The 13,663-nt window shown below is 49.4% G+C and overlaps 6 protein-coding genes across 6 annotated transcripts; 4 read left to right on the forward strand and 2 right to left on the reverse strand.

The window, feature by feature from the left end:
• Nucleotides 1-56: 56 nt before the first annotated feature.
• On the forward strand, nucleotides 57-659 carry F5891DRAFT_993925 (uncharacterized protein). Its single transcript, XM_041378266.1, has one exon. The coding sequence runs from the start codon at nucleotides 283-285 to the stop codon at nucleotides 436-438; it is 156 nt and encodes a 51-aa protein (XP_041234154.1). The 5' UTR covers nucleotides 57-282; the 3' UTR covers nucleotides 439-659.
• An 835-nt stretch (nucleotides 660-1,494) lies between these two features.
• On the forward strand, nucleotides 1,495-3,425 carry F5891DRAFT_1168697 (uncharacterized protein; the record flags this gene model as incomplete). Its single annotated transcript, XM_041365463.1, has 3 exons — nucleotides 1,495-1,668; nucleotides 1,736-1,819; nucleotides 1,872-3,425. A coding segment is annotated over exon 3 (1,533 nt), but the record flags the coding sequence as incomplete, so codon positions are not given.
• Nucleotides 3,426-4,241: 816 nt separating this feature from the next.
• On the reverse strand, nucleotides 4,242-5,275 carry F5891DRAFT_993935 (uncharacterized protein). Its single transcript, XM_041378267.1, has one exon. The coding sequence runs from the start codon at nucleotides 5,025-5,027 to the stop codon at nucleotides 4,680-4,682; it is 348 nt and encodes a 115-aa protein (XP_041234156.1). The 5' UTR covers nucleotides 5,028-5,275; the 3' UTR covers nucleotides 4,242-4,679.
• A 6,040-nt stretch (nucleotides 5,276-11,315) lies between these two features.
• On the forward strand, nucleotides 11,316-12,575 carry F5891DRAFT_1273155 (SNF2 family N-terminal domain-containing protein; the record flags this gene model as incomplete). The annotated part of the gene is made up of 4 exons (XM_041370124.1): nucleotides 11,316-11,399; nucleotides 11,449-11,730; nucleotides 11,783-12,373; nucleotides 12,432-12,575. The coding sequence occupies 3 exons, from the start codon at nucleotides 11,316-11,318 to the stop codon at nucleotides 12,266-12,268; spliced, it is 852 nt and encodes a 283-aa protein (XP_041234157.1). The 3' UTR covers nucleotides 12,269-12,373; nucleotides 12,432-12,575.
• F5891DRAFT_938003 (Bromodomain-containing protein) lies at nucleotides 12,435-12,659 on the forward strand (the record flags this gene model as incomplete). The annotated part of the gene is made up of 1 exon (XM_041374144.1): nucleotides 12,435-12,659. A coding segment is annotated over one exon (225 nt), but the record flags the coding sequence as incomplete, so codon positions are not given.
• An 84-nt stretch (nucleotides 12,660-12,743) lies between these two features.
• F5891DRAFT_1180107 (uncharacterized protein) lies at nucleotides 12,744-13,658 on the reverse strand (the record flags this gene model as incomplete). The annotated part of the gene is made up of 6 exons (XM_041365874.1): nucleotides 12,744-12,854; nucleotides 12,928-12,966; nucleotides 13,015-13,145; nucleotides 13,201-13,326; nucleotides 13,380-13,490; nucleotides 13,553-13,658. The coding sequence occupies 6 exons, from the start codon at nucleotides 13,656-13,658 to the stop codon at nucleotides 12,744-12,746; spliced, it is 624 nt and encodes a 207-aa protein (XP_041234159.1).
• Nucleotides 13,659-13,663: the final 5 nt, after the last annotated feature.

A 13,663-nucleotide genomic window follows, 5' to 3' on the forward strand; every position in this document is an offset into this window, starting at 1 on the left:
CTCGTAACCAGTCTTTACTACGTCTGAGAAACCACTCGACTTGTCTGTGGTTATAAGCCAGGCTGGTCACGAGCCTAGTTGGATACATGAAGCCGCACTACAGCCGCGCATCCAGTCAAAATTTCATTCAAAACAACGAGGGTGACATGACATTGTTGATAGAGAAACTATGACACGAGTCTAGTCATAAGTAAGAGCCGGCCAGTAGAGAAATATGAACTGTACCTCAGCGCTCAGCGTTGTAGACCAGCCACTGGGCGACAAACCATAGCGAATCTAGCAATGACACAACACGCAACAAGAGACATAAGCGGATCAACACCATCACCCCAGAAAGTCTGGAAGGCCATAAGAAGCAAAGACTTACCTCGCATAATAAGAGGCTTCCTATGGAAGAACCTACATGGCGGATACAAAATCGGAGACTCTGGAACCTAATCCCGAATTATGAACAGAGAGGAAAATGCGGCCTATGTGGGGAAATTGAATCCATGGAACACATTCTACTCAAATGTGAAGCTTTGAAGACTCGCTAGCTATCAAAGTTATCTGGAAACTAGCCGAAGACCCATGGCGGAAACGCGAACAAAACTGGCCGGAGATAAAATATGGAACCATCCTTGGCAGTGCCGGGCCCTAGCCTGTTTTAAGAATCAAAAAGGAAAAACCATGAGAGGAAAGAACAGACTGGAACTTTTACACTGTTGTTACCAAATCTGCTCACCTCATCTGGAAATTGAGATTACCTTGCGGAGCAAGGTCTATCGGAGTTGAGCGAAATGTGTAATGGCAAGCGAGACCAAACAACAACGTCATTTCCCTCAACCGTAGAGATACATCGCTTCCCTGACATATCGATACAGAGGCAGACTATAGTAACCAGATAAACGAGATGGGGAGACTACATCACAGTATTTTACCAATACAAGGCCTCAGAAACCAGAAAGACGGGATAATGAGACTACATCACAATAACTGCTGAGCCATCCAGTCTATCCCACGTCATAATATCACTTACCTCGATGTATCTCTACGATTGTCTATACTGTGTTCTGCGCAAAAATTGGTAATAGCACTTTGGTAGCTACACATGACCCTGGTTAAAAAAAAAGGAAGCTCCGCAAGGTCTGTGTCGGCAGCGCCGACCCCTAGTGTGAAAGAACAATTAAGTTCGGAAACGACCCCGAAAAACGGCACTCCAACATCGAAATCCATATAATAGATGCGGCTATTCAAGATAATCTCACGACTAAAGCTCGACAAACCGAGGACATCCAGGAAACGGCCAGTCTGGGGCCAGTAAGGACATTATCGGACTTTGATCAAGACTCTTGAGGCAATTTATATCCTTTTACATGTTAAAAATTTGTTGCTCAATTTGAATAGGATCTCTTATTGGGCCGTGTCTCAGGTGATATTAAGGTAAAAAGCTTAGGTAAAAGTGAGCCACATATCCGGGATTTGCCATTTGCACCCCTCTTGGGCTCGGCTACTCAACGTTCAACGTTCAACCACGAGCCATCTATCGACTTTGAATATAATCAACCGTCCATTCTATCTCGAGCATCCTTTGATACCTCTGTTGCTTGATTATTTCACCATCACCACTAAAACCCTTTTGATTTCAAACGAAGTTACAGCTCAGACATCGACTCCTCAATTAGCACCGTATGTCGTCCCCTCTGAGACATCCATCCCCATCGTGATTTCTAATTACACCGTTGAACTAAATTAGTGCTTCCCCGACTTGACCTATTCTAACTCCCATTTTGTGTCGCATTCTAACATCAACCTCTGTCGATAAGCGCCTAAGATCGATGTAAATATCTCCTTCCCTTATCGCCTCTCTCGCTCTCTGACCCGACTGACAGTTCCTGGCGAGCTTCTAGCAATGGACGAAGGAACTTGGGAGAAGCTGTCCCAGGTCGCTGTCCTGGGTGCTGAATATGACTCCCCTGAACGCCACCCCCACCCGAAATGTCTGAAAGAGACCCGAGCGAAGCTTCTCGAATCGATCTACGGATTGTTGGACAAGCGAGAGAAGCGTCAGCTCATTTGGTTGCATGGCACCGCGGGCGTCGGAAAGTCTGCCGTGGCGTTCGCTGTGGCCGAGAGGATGAAAGGTTTGAAGATGACAGAGGAGACGAAAATTGAAACAAGGCTCGCGGGAACATTCTTTTTCTCGCGCAAGCACACGGAACGCACCACGACCGGTCATTTCTTTGCGACCCTTGCTTACCAGCTTGCGAACAATTTCCCGAGCGTCAAGAACGACGTGAACAAAGCTATCTATGAGAATCCTGCGGTTCTAGACTCCAGCAAGTCTCTTCGCGACCAGATGATGGCGTTATTTCGTCGACCTCTCTGGCACCAGCAATACAGGCTGCGCAAGTGTCCGCCTCCGGTGTTTGTTGTTGACGCCCTTGATGAATGCCAACCTGAAACGGTCGCCGATCTGATCTCCCTCCTCGGGGAAGCTCTTCGCGATCCTGAACTTCCCGTGTTCCACATTCTGCTCACCAGTCGTTTTGAAGAGCACATACGTAAAGCCATTCAAAAAGATGAGATGCGCACGCTGGTGCATGAGATATCGGTGAACACTTCTGGGGAGGGCGTTGGTGGCATCATTTCATTAGACGGCGAAGATGTGGACAATGACATCTGGACATTCTTCCAGCATTCCTTCACGGAATTGCGAAATCGCCATTCTGATTTCCCTCAGCCCACTGCGGATATCATTATGCGGCTGGCGAACCGAGCTGGCAGACGTTTCATCGTGGCATCTACAATGATGAAGTTTGTTGATGACGGATACAATGACCCCCGGGATCGCCTTGAGCTCATGCTCGATCTAACTACCAAACTGCTACCTGGGACAGAAGTGTACGAGCTGTACAACCGCATCCTCTCCACCTGTTCGAACCCCAATCGGGCATACCAGCACTTGTCCATTGTTGCTGCCCTCGCAGACCCTTTGCCGATCTCACAGATCTCGAAGCTCCTTGGTCACGGTCAAGGCAACGATGTCGAGACCACGCTGAAACAGCTACGTTCTTTCATGGATATCCCTACTGACAGCAGCCGTCCCGTGAATATCTACCACTCGTCCATTCGAGACTATGCATCAGACTCCTCGAACTGCAGCCTCCCTGGATTACAACCCATCCTACCACATTCCCTGCTTGCCTCTTCGTCTTTCCGCTTGATGATTCATGACATTCCATCACGCACTACTCTCATGGATGCACTCCTAGAATTGAAGTCGCAGAATCAGGCTATGGAACCCCATGACCCCCGGAACTTGCAACAGTCGTTAGCCTTCATCGTTGAGCCACCGGAGCCGCTGCAGGTTCTGATGGGACTGTTATGGCTTCGGGGAGCTCGCGGGTCGGGTTTGCGGTCCTGGCTAGGGACCTTGGATGGACGTGCGTGGCTGCGGACCCAATGTGGGGAAGACTATTTGCGGACACAGAAGGGGGAAGACTGGCTTCATACCTGGGCCGGGAGGGATTGGTTGCAGACCCACACGGGACGCACTTGGTTGCAGACAGAGAGAGGGCGAGAGTGGCTGTGGACTCAAAGACGCGGACAAGTCGCTGGAGACTCTGGCGGGGATATGCCATTGGAGACATGGACCGGGAAAGCCTCTTTGGAGACCTTCAGCGAGCAACGCTCGCTGCAGACCCGGGATGGGGGAGAGTGGCTTCAGACCCTGACCGGCCAAGTCTGGCTGCAACAAACCCCGAGTGGCCGAGAATGGCTGGAAACTCAGGGGCGAGAGTGGCTCGACACCGAGAGCGGGCTACAATGCCTGGACACCAAGTACGGGCAAGAGTGGTCACAGACACCGACCGGGATGGAGTCGATAGAGACATCGAGCGGGGGGAAGTGGCTGGACACATCGAGCGAGGAGGAGTGGCTAGAAGCACCGTGCGAGGTGGAGTGGCTACATACATCGAGCGGAAGCGTGTTGCCGAGCGAGTGGCTGGAGGCACGGAGCAGGAGGGAGTGGCTGAAATCACAGAGCAAGATGGCGCAGACGAAGCAGCTGGACACACCGAGCGGGAGGGAGTGGTTGGAGACACCGAACGGGAAGGAGTGGCTGGAGACACCGAACGGGAAGGAGTGGCTGGAGACACCGAACGGGAAGGAGTGGCTGGAGACACCGAACGGGACGGAGTGGCTGAAGACACCGAGCGGGACGGAGTGGCCGGAGACACCGAACGAACGGGAGTTGGAGACACCGAACGGGAAGGAGTGGCTGAAGACACTGTACGGGAGGGTGTGGCTGGAGACACCGAACGGGAGGGAGTGGCTGGAGACACCGAACGGGAGGGAGTGGCTGAAGACACCGAGCGTAAGGGAGTGGCTGGAGACACCGAGCGGGACGGAGTGGCTGGAGACACCGAACGGGAGGGAGTGGCTGGAGACACCGAACGGGACGGAGTGGCTGGAGACACTGAACGGGAGGGAGTGGCTGGAGACACAGAGCGCAAGGTTGTGGTTGAAAGCACCAGGCGCGAGGGAGTGGCTGATAACACCGAGCGCACGGGAGTGGCTGAAGACACCGAGCGGGATAGAGTCGCTGAAGACACCGAGCGGGATGGAGTGGCTGAAAACACCAAGCGGGATTGAGTGGCTTGAGACCCAGAGTGAGCGCAACCGCCTGCAGACCCCAACTAACCTGCAAGATACAATCGGATATTCATGGCTACACACCTTCCACGGGCGAGAGTGGCTCCTGACCCAGAGTGGGAGAGAGTGGTTACTGATCCAGAGGGCGCAAGAGTGGCTCCTGCGCCCAGGAGGGCGAGAATGGCTGCACAATACTCCGGGTGGACAAGAGTGGCTGCGCACCCCAGGTGGGCTGCAGACTGAACATGGCCGAGAATGGCTACAGACGAAGAATGGACAAGAGTGGCTGCTGACCCTGAGCGGACGAGAGTGGCTGCAGGCCATGGGCGGACGAGAGTGGCTGCAGACAGAGAGAGGACGAAAGTGGCTACAGACCCCCCGTGGTCAAGCATGGCAGTGGACCCCTGCGGCGTCTGTCTGGGTGACAATGGAAGACTTCTCGAGCACGTTGGAAGCAATCCGCGAGTGCACAATCACCCCACGATTACCTTTATCACCAGCTTTTCAAGCAATCCAGGAGTTCCAGAGCTTACCAGATTTCTTGATGTTTCCGGCGTTCCTGGCATTAAGGCCCCAGGATCACTCCACTTCCGCATCCCTACAAGATTGTCCAGACATCGACGTTATCCACGCTATGACTGCGTTCACAATTTTTGCAAACAAAGCACGTGATCGAAGTCGATCATCTTCTGACGCCCTGAAGTATGCATGTCAAAACTGGGTCTTCCATCTCTCGCGAGCTCTTAGTATAACGGACGACACGCTCAACTGTGCATTCAAAGTCTTCTGGGATCGCCACCTCCTCTCCTGGCTTGAAAGGCAGTGGTGCTTGAAGGGCTTGCAGTCCTGCCTCCATGTGTTATCCGAAGGAGAGAAACTTGCACAGGTGTGTTAATGATTTTTGTGTATTCAGCACCTGACCTGCGCACAAAGGAACGTCTCATTGAAGCTACAGGGTCATCTCAGTCCCGGGTCTGAAATTGTTGATTTTATGTACTGGATGTCATGCTGTCTTGTTATTTCGCGTTAATAGTTCTCTTTCACGTCGCTTGTGTATTTTCAGAAATTGTCATGTTGAATTGTTGCGAAGGTTGAGTGGGGCGCCGCCCGCCCCTTCTCCCCTTCTCCCCTACCTAGCTAGTTTGCTGACTCCTCCGAACTCTCGATCTATCTTCGACACATGCGTGATGCGGTAGTTGAGCAGAGTCAGCAGACTGACAGAATGATCACTCGCTCAATGATATGATGACAAAGTTAAACTCCTTTCCGTGCAGCAACCCCTGCCGAAATCGTGGCTTTCGTTAGCACAACGAACTGATTACATAACTGATCGCTTTCACGAATAGGCAACACCTCACACGCACTGGCACAACTGGGCCTACGGTACTGCTCAGCGCTTAGCTTTCTTCAATATAGTTCGAGTTTTCAAAATTTCACGTCCACTGCACCTGTGAGCGAGTTCCGATTTCCGCTCCATGCAGCCAGCGCCCCAGCAGTCACTTGAACTAGCATTTGTTGCAATATAGCTCATTCACATTTACAACATACCATTCACGCAGATGCTGTTTTCGCGTGATAAGATGGACGATAATCACGCATATTGATGTATCTATGTTGAAGGAATTGGATCTGCACAGAAACTCCCTCTGACAAGACGAGCTGCGCAGCCGCAATCCGGGTCACTTGAAATATGTAATGTTAGATCTATCCTTCTACTTTTTCTGTCGGTTCACTGATGCATCTCTAGGGTTGATGTTGCATCTTCGTCACATCAATGATGAAATCTCAACCAGGACATCTCTGGTGAAATATGATGGGCCTCTCGTCCCCGCACCAACTCCATGATGCACATCAAATATTTTGCGCTAACTATTTCTAGAACCCCAATTTCCGAGGCAAAGCCGACAGGATACACATGAAGTGACAGATGGTGATGAGAGATTAATGAGATGTGCTCGTAGGGAGGTATCGCCAGTAGCCAGGCTAGGACGTGAGTTTGTTTGCTTCATGTAGATCTCACCTATTTCTGAGGGCTGAATTTTCTGGTCTGGCGTCAGGCTGACGCAATGTGCATTTGTTGAGTGACCTTGGATGAGCTGCTCCCCAGGGCTGTGCTGGACAAGATGACAAATTTTTTGATGGTCGTCCCATGATCAGTGCGTAAATGAAGTGGTACTGTGCATCTACTACTTGAGCTTGAGCCCCTGGATTGATTGACCTTTCTTCATGCAAAAATATCTACTTCAGCCAATTACATATAACGGGAATAGCCATCGTCCCTTGATCTTATTTCAGCGATCCAAGCACTGGATGGCGACGGGATAACTAGCACAAATGCTATCGTCATACGCCCACCAAGTTTGCCTCCCACCCACACCTATTATCTACCGATATGACCCTAGTATCAAATGATATCTCTTGGTGGCCGATCATCAATGCATACCGTCTTTCAAGCTATTTTTCGGGTTTGTAGAGAACAGTCGGATGTTCAAGCTGACTCGATCTAACCTTGGCTGCGGTTTCGCAATTGCTGCCTTTGTTGGAGTGACGTATGATTGGGGTGAGCATGATAATATTAAAGGACTACTGACATCTTACAAGTATTTCTAGTACTTACATTCGGACAAGAGGTATGTCAATGCTATGACCGGAGCAGCCATCTCGCTAAAAATACTTTTGTAGGTTAAATTGGTCTGGGTGAGTAGAGATGTCTCGTGTCAGACGAACACAATGAAATACGTTCGATTACAGATGCAACGCTGGTCCCTAATGACAGTTCTGTATCTCGGTGTATGTATCTTGTTTGTTGTGGTTGCTATGTTATACTAACTTAAAAGTATCCTAGGTGCGCTACCTTGGAATCTTATTGGCTACGTAAGTTCGGAAGGTTAAACATCCAGTGTTGTGCTGATCGTCTATCTCTCAAAATCAGCCTGATCATGCTGAGTATGCCTCCTTAGTATATTCACTGTCGTTGCTTCTTCTGACCAAGTACATACAGGCAGTGTTCCGACTATCTCGCTGACAGATACAGTGAGTCTTCTGCACAGATGCCTACTATTCCCCTCCAATTAACCGTGGTGCCCTGTAAGGGTGGGTAATGGTTCTTTACTGACTTCTTAGTTCACTAATGACTGCCGCACTATACTGCCACAGATGTGAGTCTGGAGTGTGCAGTGCGAGGCCGATCACTGACCGGATTTGTCAGGCTTTATTATGTACGTCATACAGAGTTGGACGGATTTTTTGGTATTTGCGATGCTGTTAGGTGAGCTTAGCACTTGCAAGACCTCGGTGATATTGATTGGACTGAAACATGCTACAAGTTATTATCATCATTTGGTTATATGCCATGCATCAACGATCTAGAAAGATCTTGATTTTTCTCATTGTCACCTTCCTGGCTGACAACATTTTTGACGGAGTGGTCGGCGTAATGATGACCCTACATGTTTCAGGAGGTACGTTTGTTTGTGGATGAAAAAATGTGCATGTAGCTCAATGATGAATACCAGAGGAACTCATTCTCTCCGGCATCTATCAGTGCTCGATTGACTATACGGAAGATGTCTCACTTATGGCTTCTGCTACTTGGATACTCATCACTGTGTCGGATGTCCTCGCACTATGTCTTGCAGTCTGGACTACCGTAAAACACTCCCGTGAACTGCGACGATATTCGGCAGGAGGGATTATCGAGGACCGTTTTACGGTGCTGATGAAAGTGCACGTGGTTTACTTTGCAAGGTGAGCTCATATTATGATTGTTGTTCCTTTCTTCCATTGAAGGATTGGATATGACCGTGTCGTTGCTGTTTCTTGCTTCCGGCTGATTGCTTTCTCTCCGACATTCTCAACGGCAGTATGTCAATCTTTCACTTGCCTCTACACACTACCACAGTTTATCATTTCTATAGGAATATTTCCTGGGCATTCAGTTTTATGTTGGGTTTTTTCAGATTTTGGACGTTGTGCAGTTGTGTATGCTGGGACCCCGCCTGATTCTTGGCATTCGAGAATTTCACGCTAAACTCGTGACCGACTCCGACACAGCAACCAGCATGACCTCAATTGCTTTTCAAGAGCATGTACATATGACTGGCAGTAGTGTATGAGTGAGGGTAGAACGGACACCTTGTAACAAATCATTCAAATGCTTTACGATGGTGCTATCACTCTCGCATTTAGCCTGGACCATTGTGAAGCATTGATCACATGCATATTATAGAGTGAAAATATGCGATACGAGAATCACTCGATCGCTAGGTAGCGTCTGCTATACTAGGGCTTCAACGTTCAACGTTTCAACGGTTACCCCGCAGGACAAGGAATCCGAAAACAAAACATAGTGTGTGATGCTCGGTGAAGCAATGTAACGGTTGTCTGGTGCTCTGCAAGGAGCAGGGCAATTTACTTTATTGATTCCCACTTTTGCGATGGTGCTGATTAAGATTATATGGTGTCCCAAATTGTAAAGAGACGTCGGTACATTAACGTTTTCGCTGTAGTATTTAGTTGAATCAACTTTTACGCTAAGGTCTCGCGGTGATTAGGCAAGCGGAGTCCCCCAGCTCCATGCTCGGGGGACTCGTTGAATTTTATTGCGAAACCGAGAGACGAAGTACTATACATGATTGCATAGAGTGTAAAAGATGCGAGTCTCGAGGAAAAAACATGCTCAACTGAGCAATAGAAAAGCTCCGGTAGGAGAAAAGACGAAAGTGAGAGCCGGAGGTGCGAAGGAGAAGTGCAAAAGAGAAGATGTGAGCGACGGAGGCGCGAAGGACATGCTAAAGGGCCTATTTTTTTATTTTTATTTTGATATGCGGTGTTGTATTCTGTTTTCTGGTCTTGGTGCCGTTTTCTTATTTGAAGCAGATCATTGTCTTGTTTGAGAAGATGTCTGAGTTGTCGCTACGTCACTTGGGTGATCCGTGCGGACCCGTGTAACAGCGCGTTGAGCAAGAATGCATGTTGCCGTATATATTTTTTGAATTCAGTCCGATGACCACCGCCCAGCAGCTTGAATGAGATCGGGAGTCATACCTGCTATAGCCAGTGCCGTGGCTCCTGCTGCTCTCATCGAGTGACCTGACATGGCCGAGCCACAATGTTGGCGCAAACGCCGAAGAAACCAAGAGCGTGTGGGAATCGAACCAGCGCTTGTCAACCACAGCGCTGGCCGAGAGGGAAATGAACGGTCTCTGAATGTCAAGTATCGACGCAACACCGGCAGTGGGTCGTTGTCGAGTACCGAATCCGATAACAAGAGGATGGTGCTTCCAGTCCCCAAGCCATCGTTCTTCTGATAAGGTAGCGTGTAGGAGATGCTTCTTGCCGTGATCGACAGAGTGTGTCGAAGAGGGACCTTTCTGTAAGATTGATGCTTCACTGCATCAGGCCAAGTGAGCTCTCCCAGTCGCTGCAGAGTCAGAAAGCCAGTGAAAAGTAGAGCTAAGAACAGACTATCGTCGTGCTCTAACTCCGAACCGAGCTTCATTTGGACCTGCTGTAAGTCGTCGATACTCAAAGGTAACTTCCTTTGTACCGGTTTTGACAAATGGCGTTTGCAACCACGAAGTGTCCGTACGACGAGCGATGAACGACGAGCCGCACGGACGTCAGGATATGTGTCTTCGAGTCGACTCGAGATTCCTGAAAGGTAAGAGTCGACGGAGCGTGGTTCGATGTGATGCGATAACCAAACCACGTAAAAAGATAATGTATCAATTGTTGGATCGATTGGCAGATGATGCAGTCGACAGAAGGTGATGTAAGAGTTGAGATGCGAGTTGTACACCGATGCTGTTGTTGCGTCAATAGCGAAACCAAGTGCTACTGAGCGCTCATACAAGAGGCGCTCAGGTGTCCAGGCTTCCCTCACAGGTTGCCTGGACGATGAGGATACATTCATCATTTTTTCGCTGCCCCCAGCGCGTCTCGAGGGGGTTCGAAATCGAAGAAGCTCGCAGCGGGAGCTATCTCCAATACACGTTCGTTCTGGAATCGCGAAAGTGCATCGGCTACCCTGTTCTCCGAACCAGGGATGAATTCGACACGTAGGTCTACTTGATACTCCAGCAGGACGTCCACTGCTGCTAGTATGATGGAGTTATAAGGGGGATGAGCACGAAGCGAGTTAAACATCGCTACTGTGTTGGAATTGTCGGTGTAAATGAGCATCCTAGGTGGGCTTTCCGTCATGTTTGGTATGGCATGAATAGCCGAACACACTGCGAGGGCCTCGAAGAAGAAGATGGTGTCTTTTGGAGCTTCAACGGGCAACGGCGACTGACCGGCGAAGTTCTCGTGAGGAAACCATAGACCCATTCCTAATCCTGATGCGTCTGTGTAGACTACTACCACGTCCTCAGACAGTGGGTTAAAGTCCAAGGCTTTGTAGAATAGTAGCCCGGGCAGCCTCTCCAAATGATCCGCCATCCAGTTCAATTCGAAGATGATGGCGTTGTTGACATGTAGACGTGCGTGTGGTTGGTCCTTCCCTCGTATCTTCTCGTAGATAGCTGAGAGTCCAGGCTTGAGTAACGGAAAGACATTAAAACTCCATTCACACCACCCCGCGAGTTGTTGATACTCGCGAAGCGTCCACCGAAAGTTTCTTCCACCGAATTGACGCAAGTGCATCACCAGCTGTTGCACATCGCATTTCAGAGAAGGCCATGAAACAGCCTGGCATTGGCGGAAGTCAGCTCAAGGGCCTGCAATGGATGGTCAAGCTCAATGGTATCCTTGCAGAAGAGATGGTGAGCAACGACATTTTGATTCTTTATTTCACATCTCACACGATCGTAGGGTCTCGATAAAACCATCCAGACCATCTCGCTAGTTACCTTCCTCATCGAGGTGAAGAGACAACGGGGCCCTTATCTTGTCATCGTGCCTCTGACGACAATGACGAACTGGTCTGCTGTATTCGCAAAGTGGGCGCCGACGATGAAAACGATTTCGTACAAGGGCAACCCTGCGCAACGTCGCAACCTTCAAGGTGACCTGCGGATGGGCCAGTGCCAGGTTCTGCTCACTACACACGAGTACATCATCAAAAACCGGCCTATTCTCAGCAAGCTCAAAAGCGTTCACATGATCATCGCTGAGTGGGTTTTGAGCATTTCGTCGGTTCTTTTAGAAGAGGGACATGACTGACTCGCCATCACATGAAGAACACCCAGTCAAAGTTTGCGCAGACGCTCACACGATACTACCATTCCTACTACTGTCTCATCCTCACCGGTACCCCTTCAGAACAACATTCCCGAACTTTAGCCCGTTCTTAACTTTGTCCTTCCTGGAATTTTCAACTCTAAAATCATTCGATAAATGGTTCAACACATCATTCGCGAACTCGGGTACAGGGAACAAGATCGAGTTGAACGAAGAAGAGGTACTGCTCACCATCCGGCAGTTGCATAAGGTGTTACGGCCGTTATTGTTGAGAAGGCTGAAGAAAGACGTGGAGAGCAAACTTCCGAATAAGATGGAAATTATTGAAGTCCGCACGAGCGCCCTGCTGAGTCAGCTGTGTAGGCAGATGAAGAGGCACGAGATGATCGCCAATGGAAAGAATGCGAAGGGGTACATTGTTTTTGCTTTCGGCGGAGTGGGCGGGACATAGTGCTGGTTTTTTGTTTTCTAGCAAATCTGGAGGTGTGAAGGGTTTGGGCAATGAGTTTATGCAGTTGCGCAAGATCTGTTAATGTTCGAGAGCGCCGAGGGCAAGGTCAATTCCACCCATGATAAATTGGTCAGGTGCACCGATATACTAATGATACGATCAGGATTATCCCGATCATTATCAGTTGATCGCACATCCGATTGCCTTGTCCACACTTCGAAAGTGGGGTAGCACTGGATATTACAAAAGCATCACGCACTACAAAGAGGACTGGAAGCTCATGTTCAACAACGCACGGATGTATGACCAGGAGGGTTCGTGGCTATACATAGATGCTGAGGAGATGGAGTTGAGCCGGAGGAGGCTGGCGCGCGGGAATTCATATTTTTAGACCAGTCCGTCGAGAAACGCCTACATGAAGTAGCAAATAGTGGAGGTACCTGAACTCAACAGAAACACCACTACTGAGGGACTGCTAGTTCTCGGGGAACTGTTCTGTGCCATCCACCACTTTGTTCCGCACGTTCTTGAGCTCATATATATTGTGTACGCCGGCAAATATTGCAGCAAGATGAAACAATCCAGACTGCGAGACGTGTCGAAATGAATGAATTAGATGTATGTCCAATTAGCGTGAGTGATATAAAAGAGAGGGGGACCGTCGTTGGTTTTCGCACGGCGCTCAGCATGAAAGCAATCTGGTTCATTTAGTCAGTTTCATCAACTGCCCTGTCAATCTTGCCTACCTGAGGCAGCTCGTGCATTGTTTCATAGAGGAAAGAGCTGATGCTCGGGAATGCTTTCATAGAATGAGCTTCATACGCTTCGTCAAAGTCAACCGCATCGTCGCCGACGCGCTCGGCGGATTCGCGAAATTCTGGCTCGTGATAAGTACGTCAAATAGGGTTGTGCTGGACAGTATGCCGACATACGTGAAGCAATATATTCGCCGAGGTTGCCTGCGATAAGCTCCTTGCGGTGTGAATAGTCAAGACCGAGTACCCTCAAACCTCGCATGCGAGTGACATAATCATTATTGGTGGTGGTCGCGGCCCAAACTACATGCATTCATGGCTCAGACGAGTCTACAGAGCGTCGATTGCTCACCTACCCCCCATACCAGAGAAGGTGTCTCTCGATGGTTGTGTCATATACCAGCCAAGCATGGATTGCGAGAAGCCAAGAATCACAAGAAGTGGTCCATCCTGCTGCTTCCGCAAGACTGTAAACAGAATAAAGAGCTGAGAGAGCATACTAGTCGTCGTCGTTGCGAGGCTTGCCAACCTCCGAAAAACTTCCCATCCAGGGCTGATGCCCGCGGTCCTTTGTACGTCGCAGAATTGAATTGCTTCTGGATACCGCTATAGGCGGACCAGGATACGATCAACATGATGC

This window comes from Suillus fuscotomentosus (genome assembly GCF_016647785.1).
Source record: "Suillus fuscotomentosus strain FC203 chromosome Unknown F5891scaffold_1, whole genome shotgun sequence".
In the NCBI taxonomy this organism is placed as follows: domain Eukaryota; kingdom Fungi; phylum Basidiomycota; class Agaricomycetes; order Boletales; family Suillaceae; genus Suillus; species Suillus fuscotomentosus.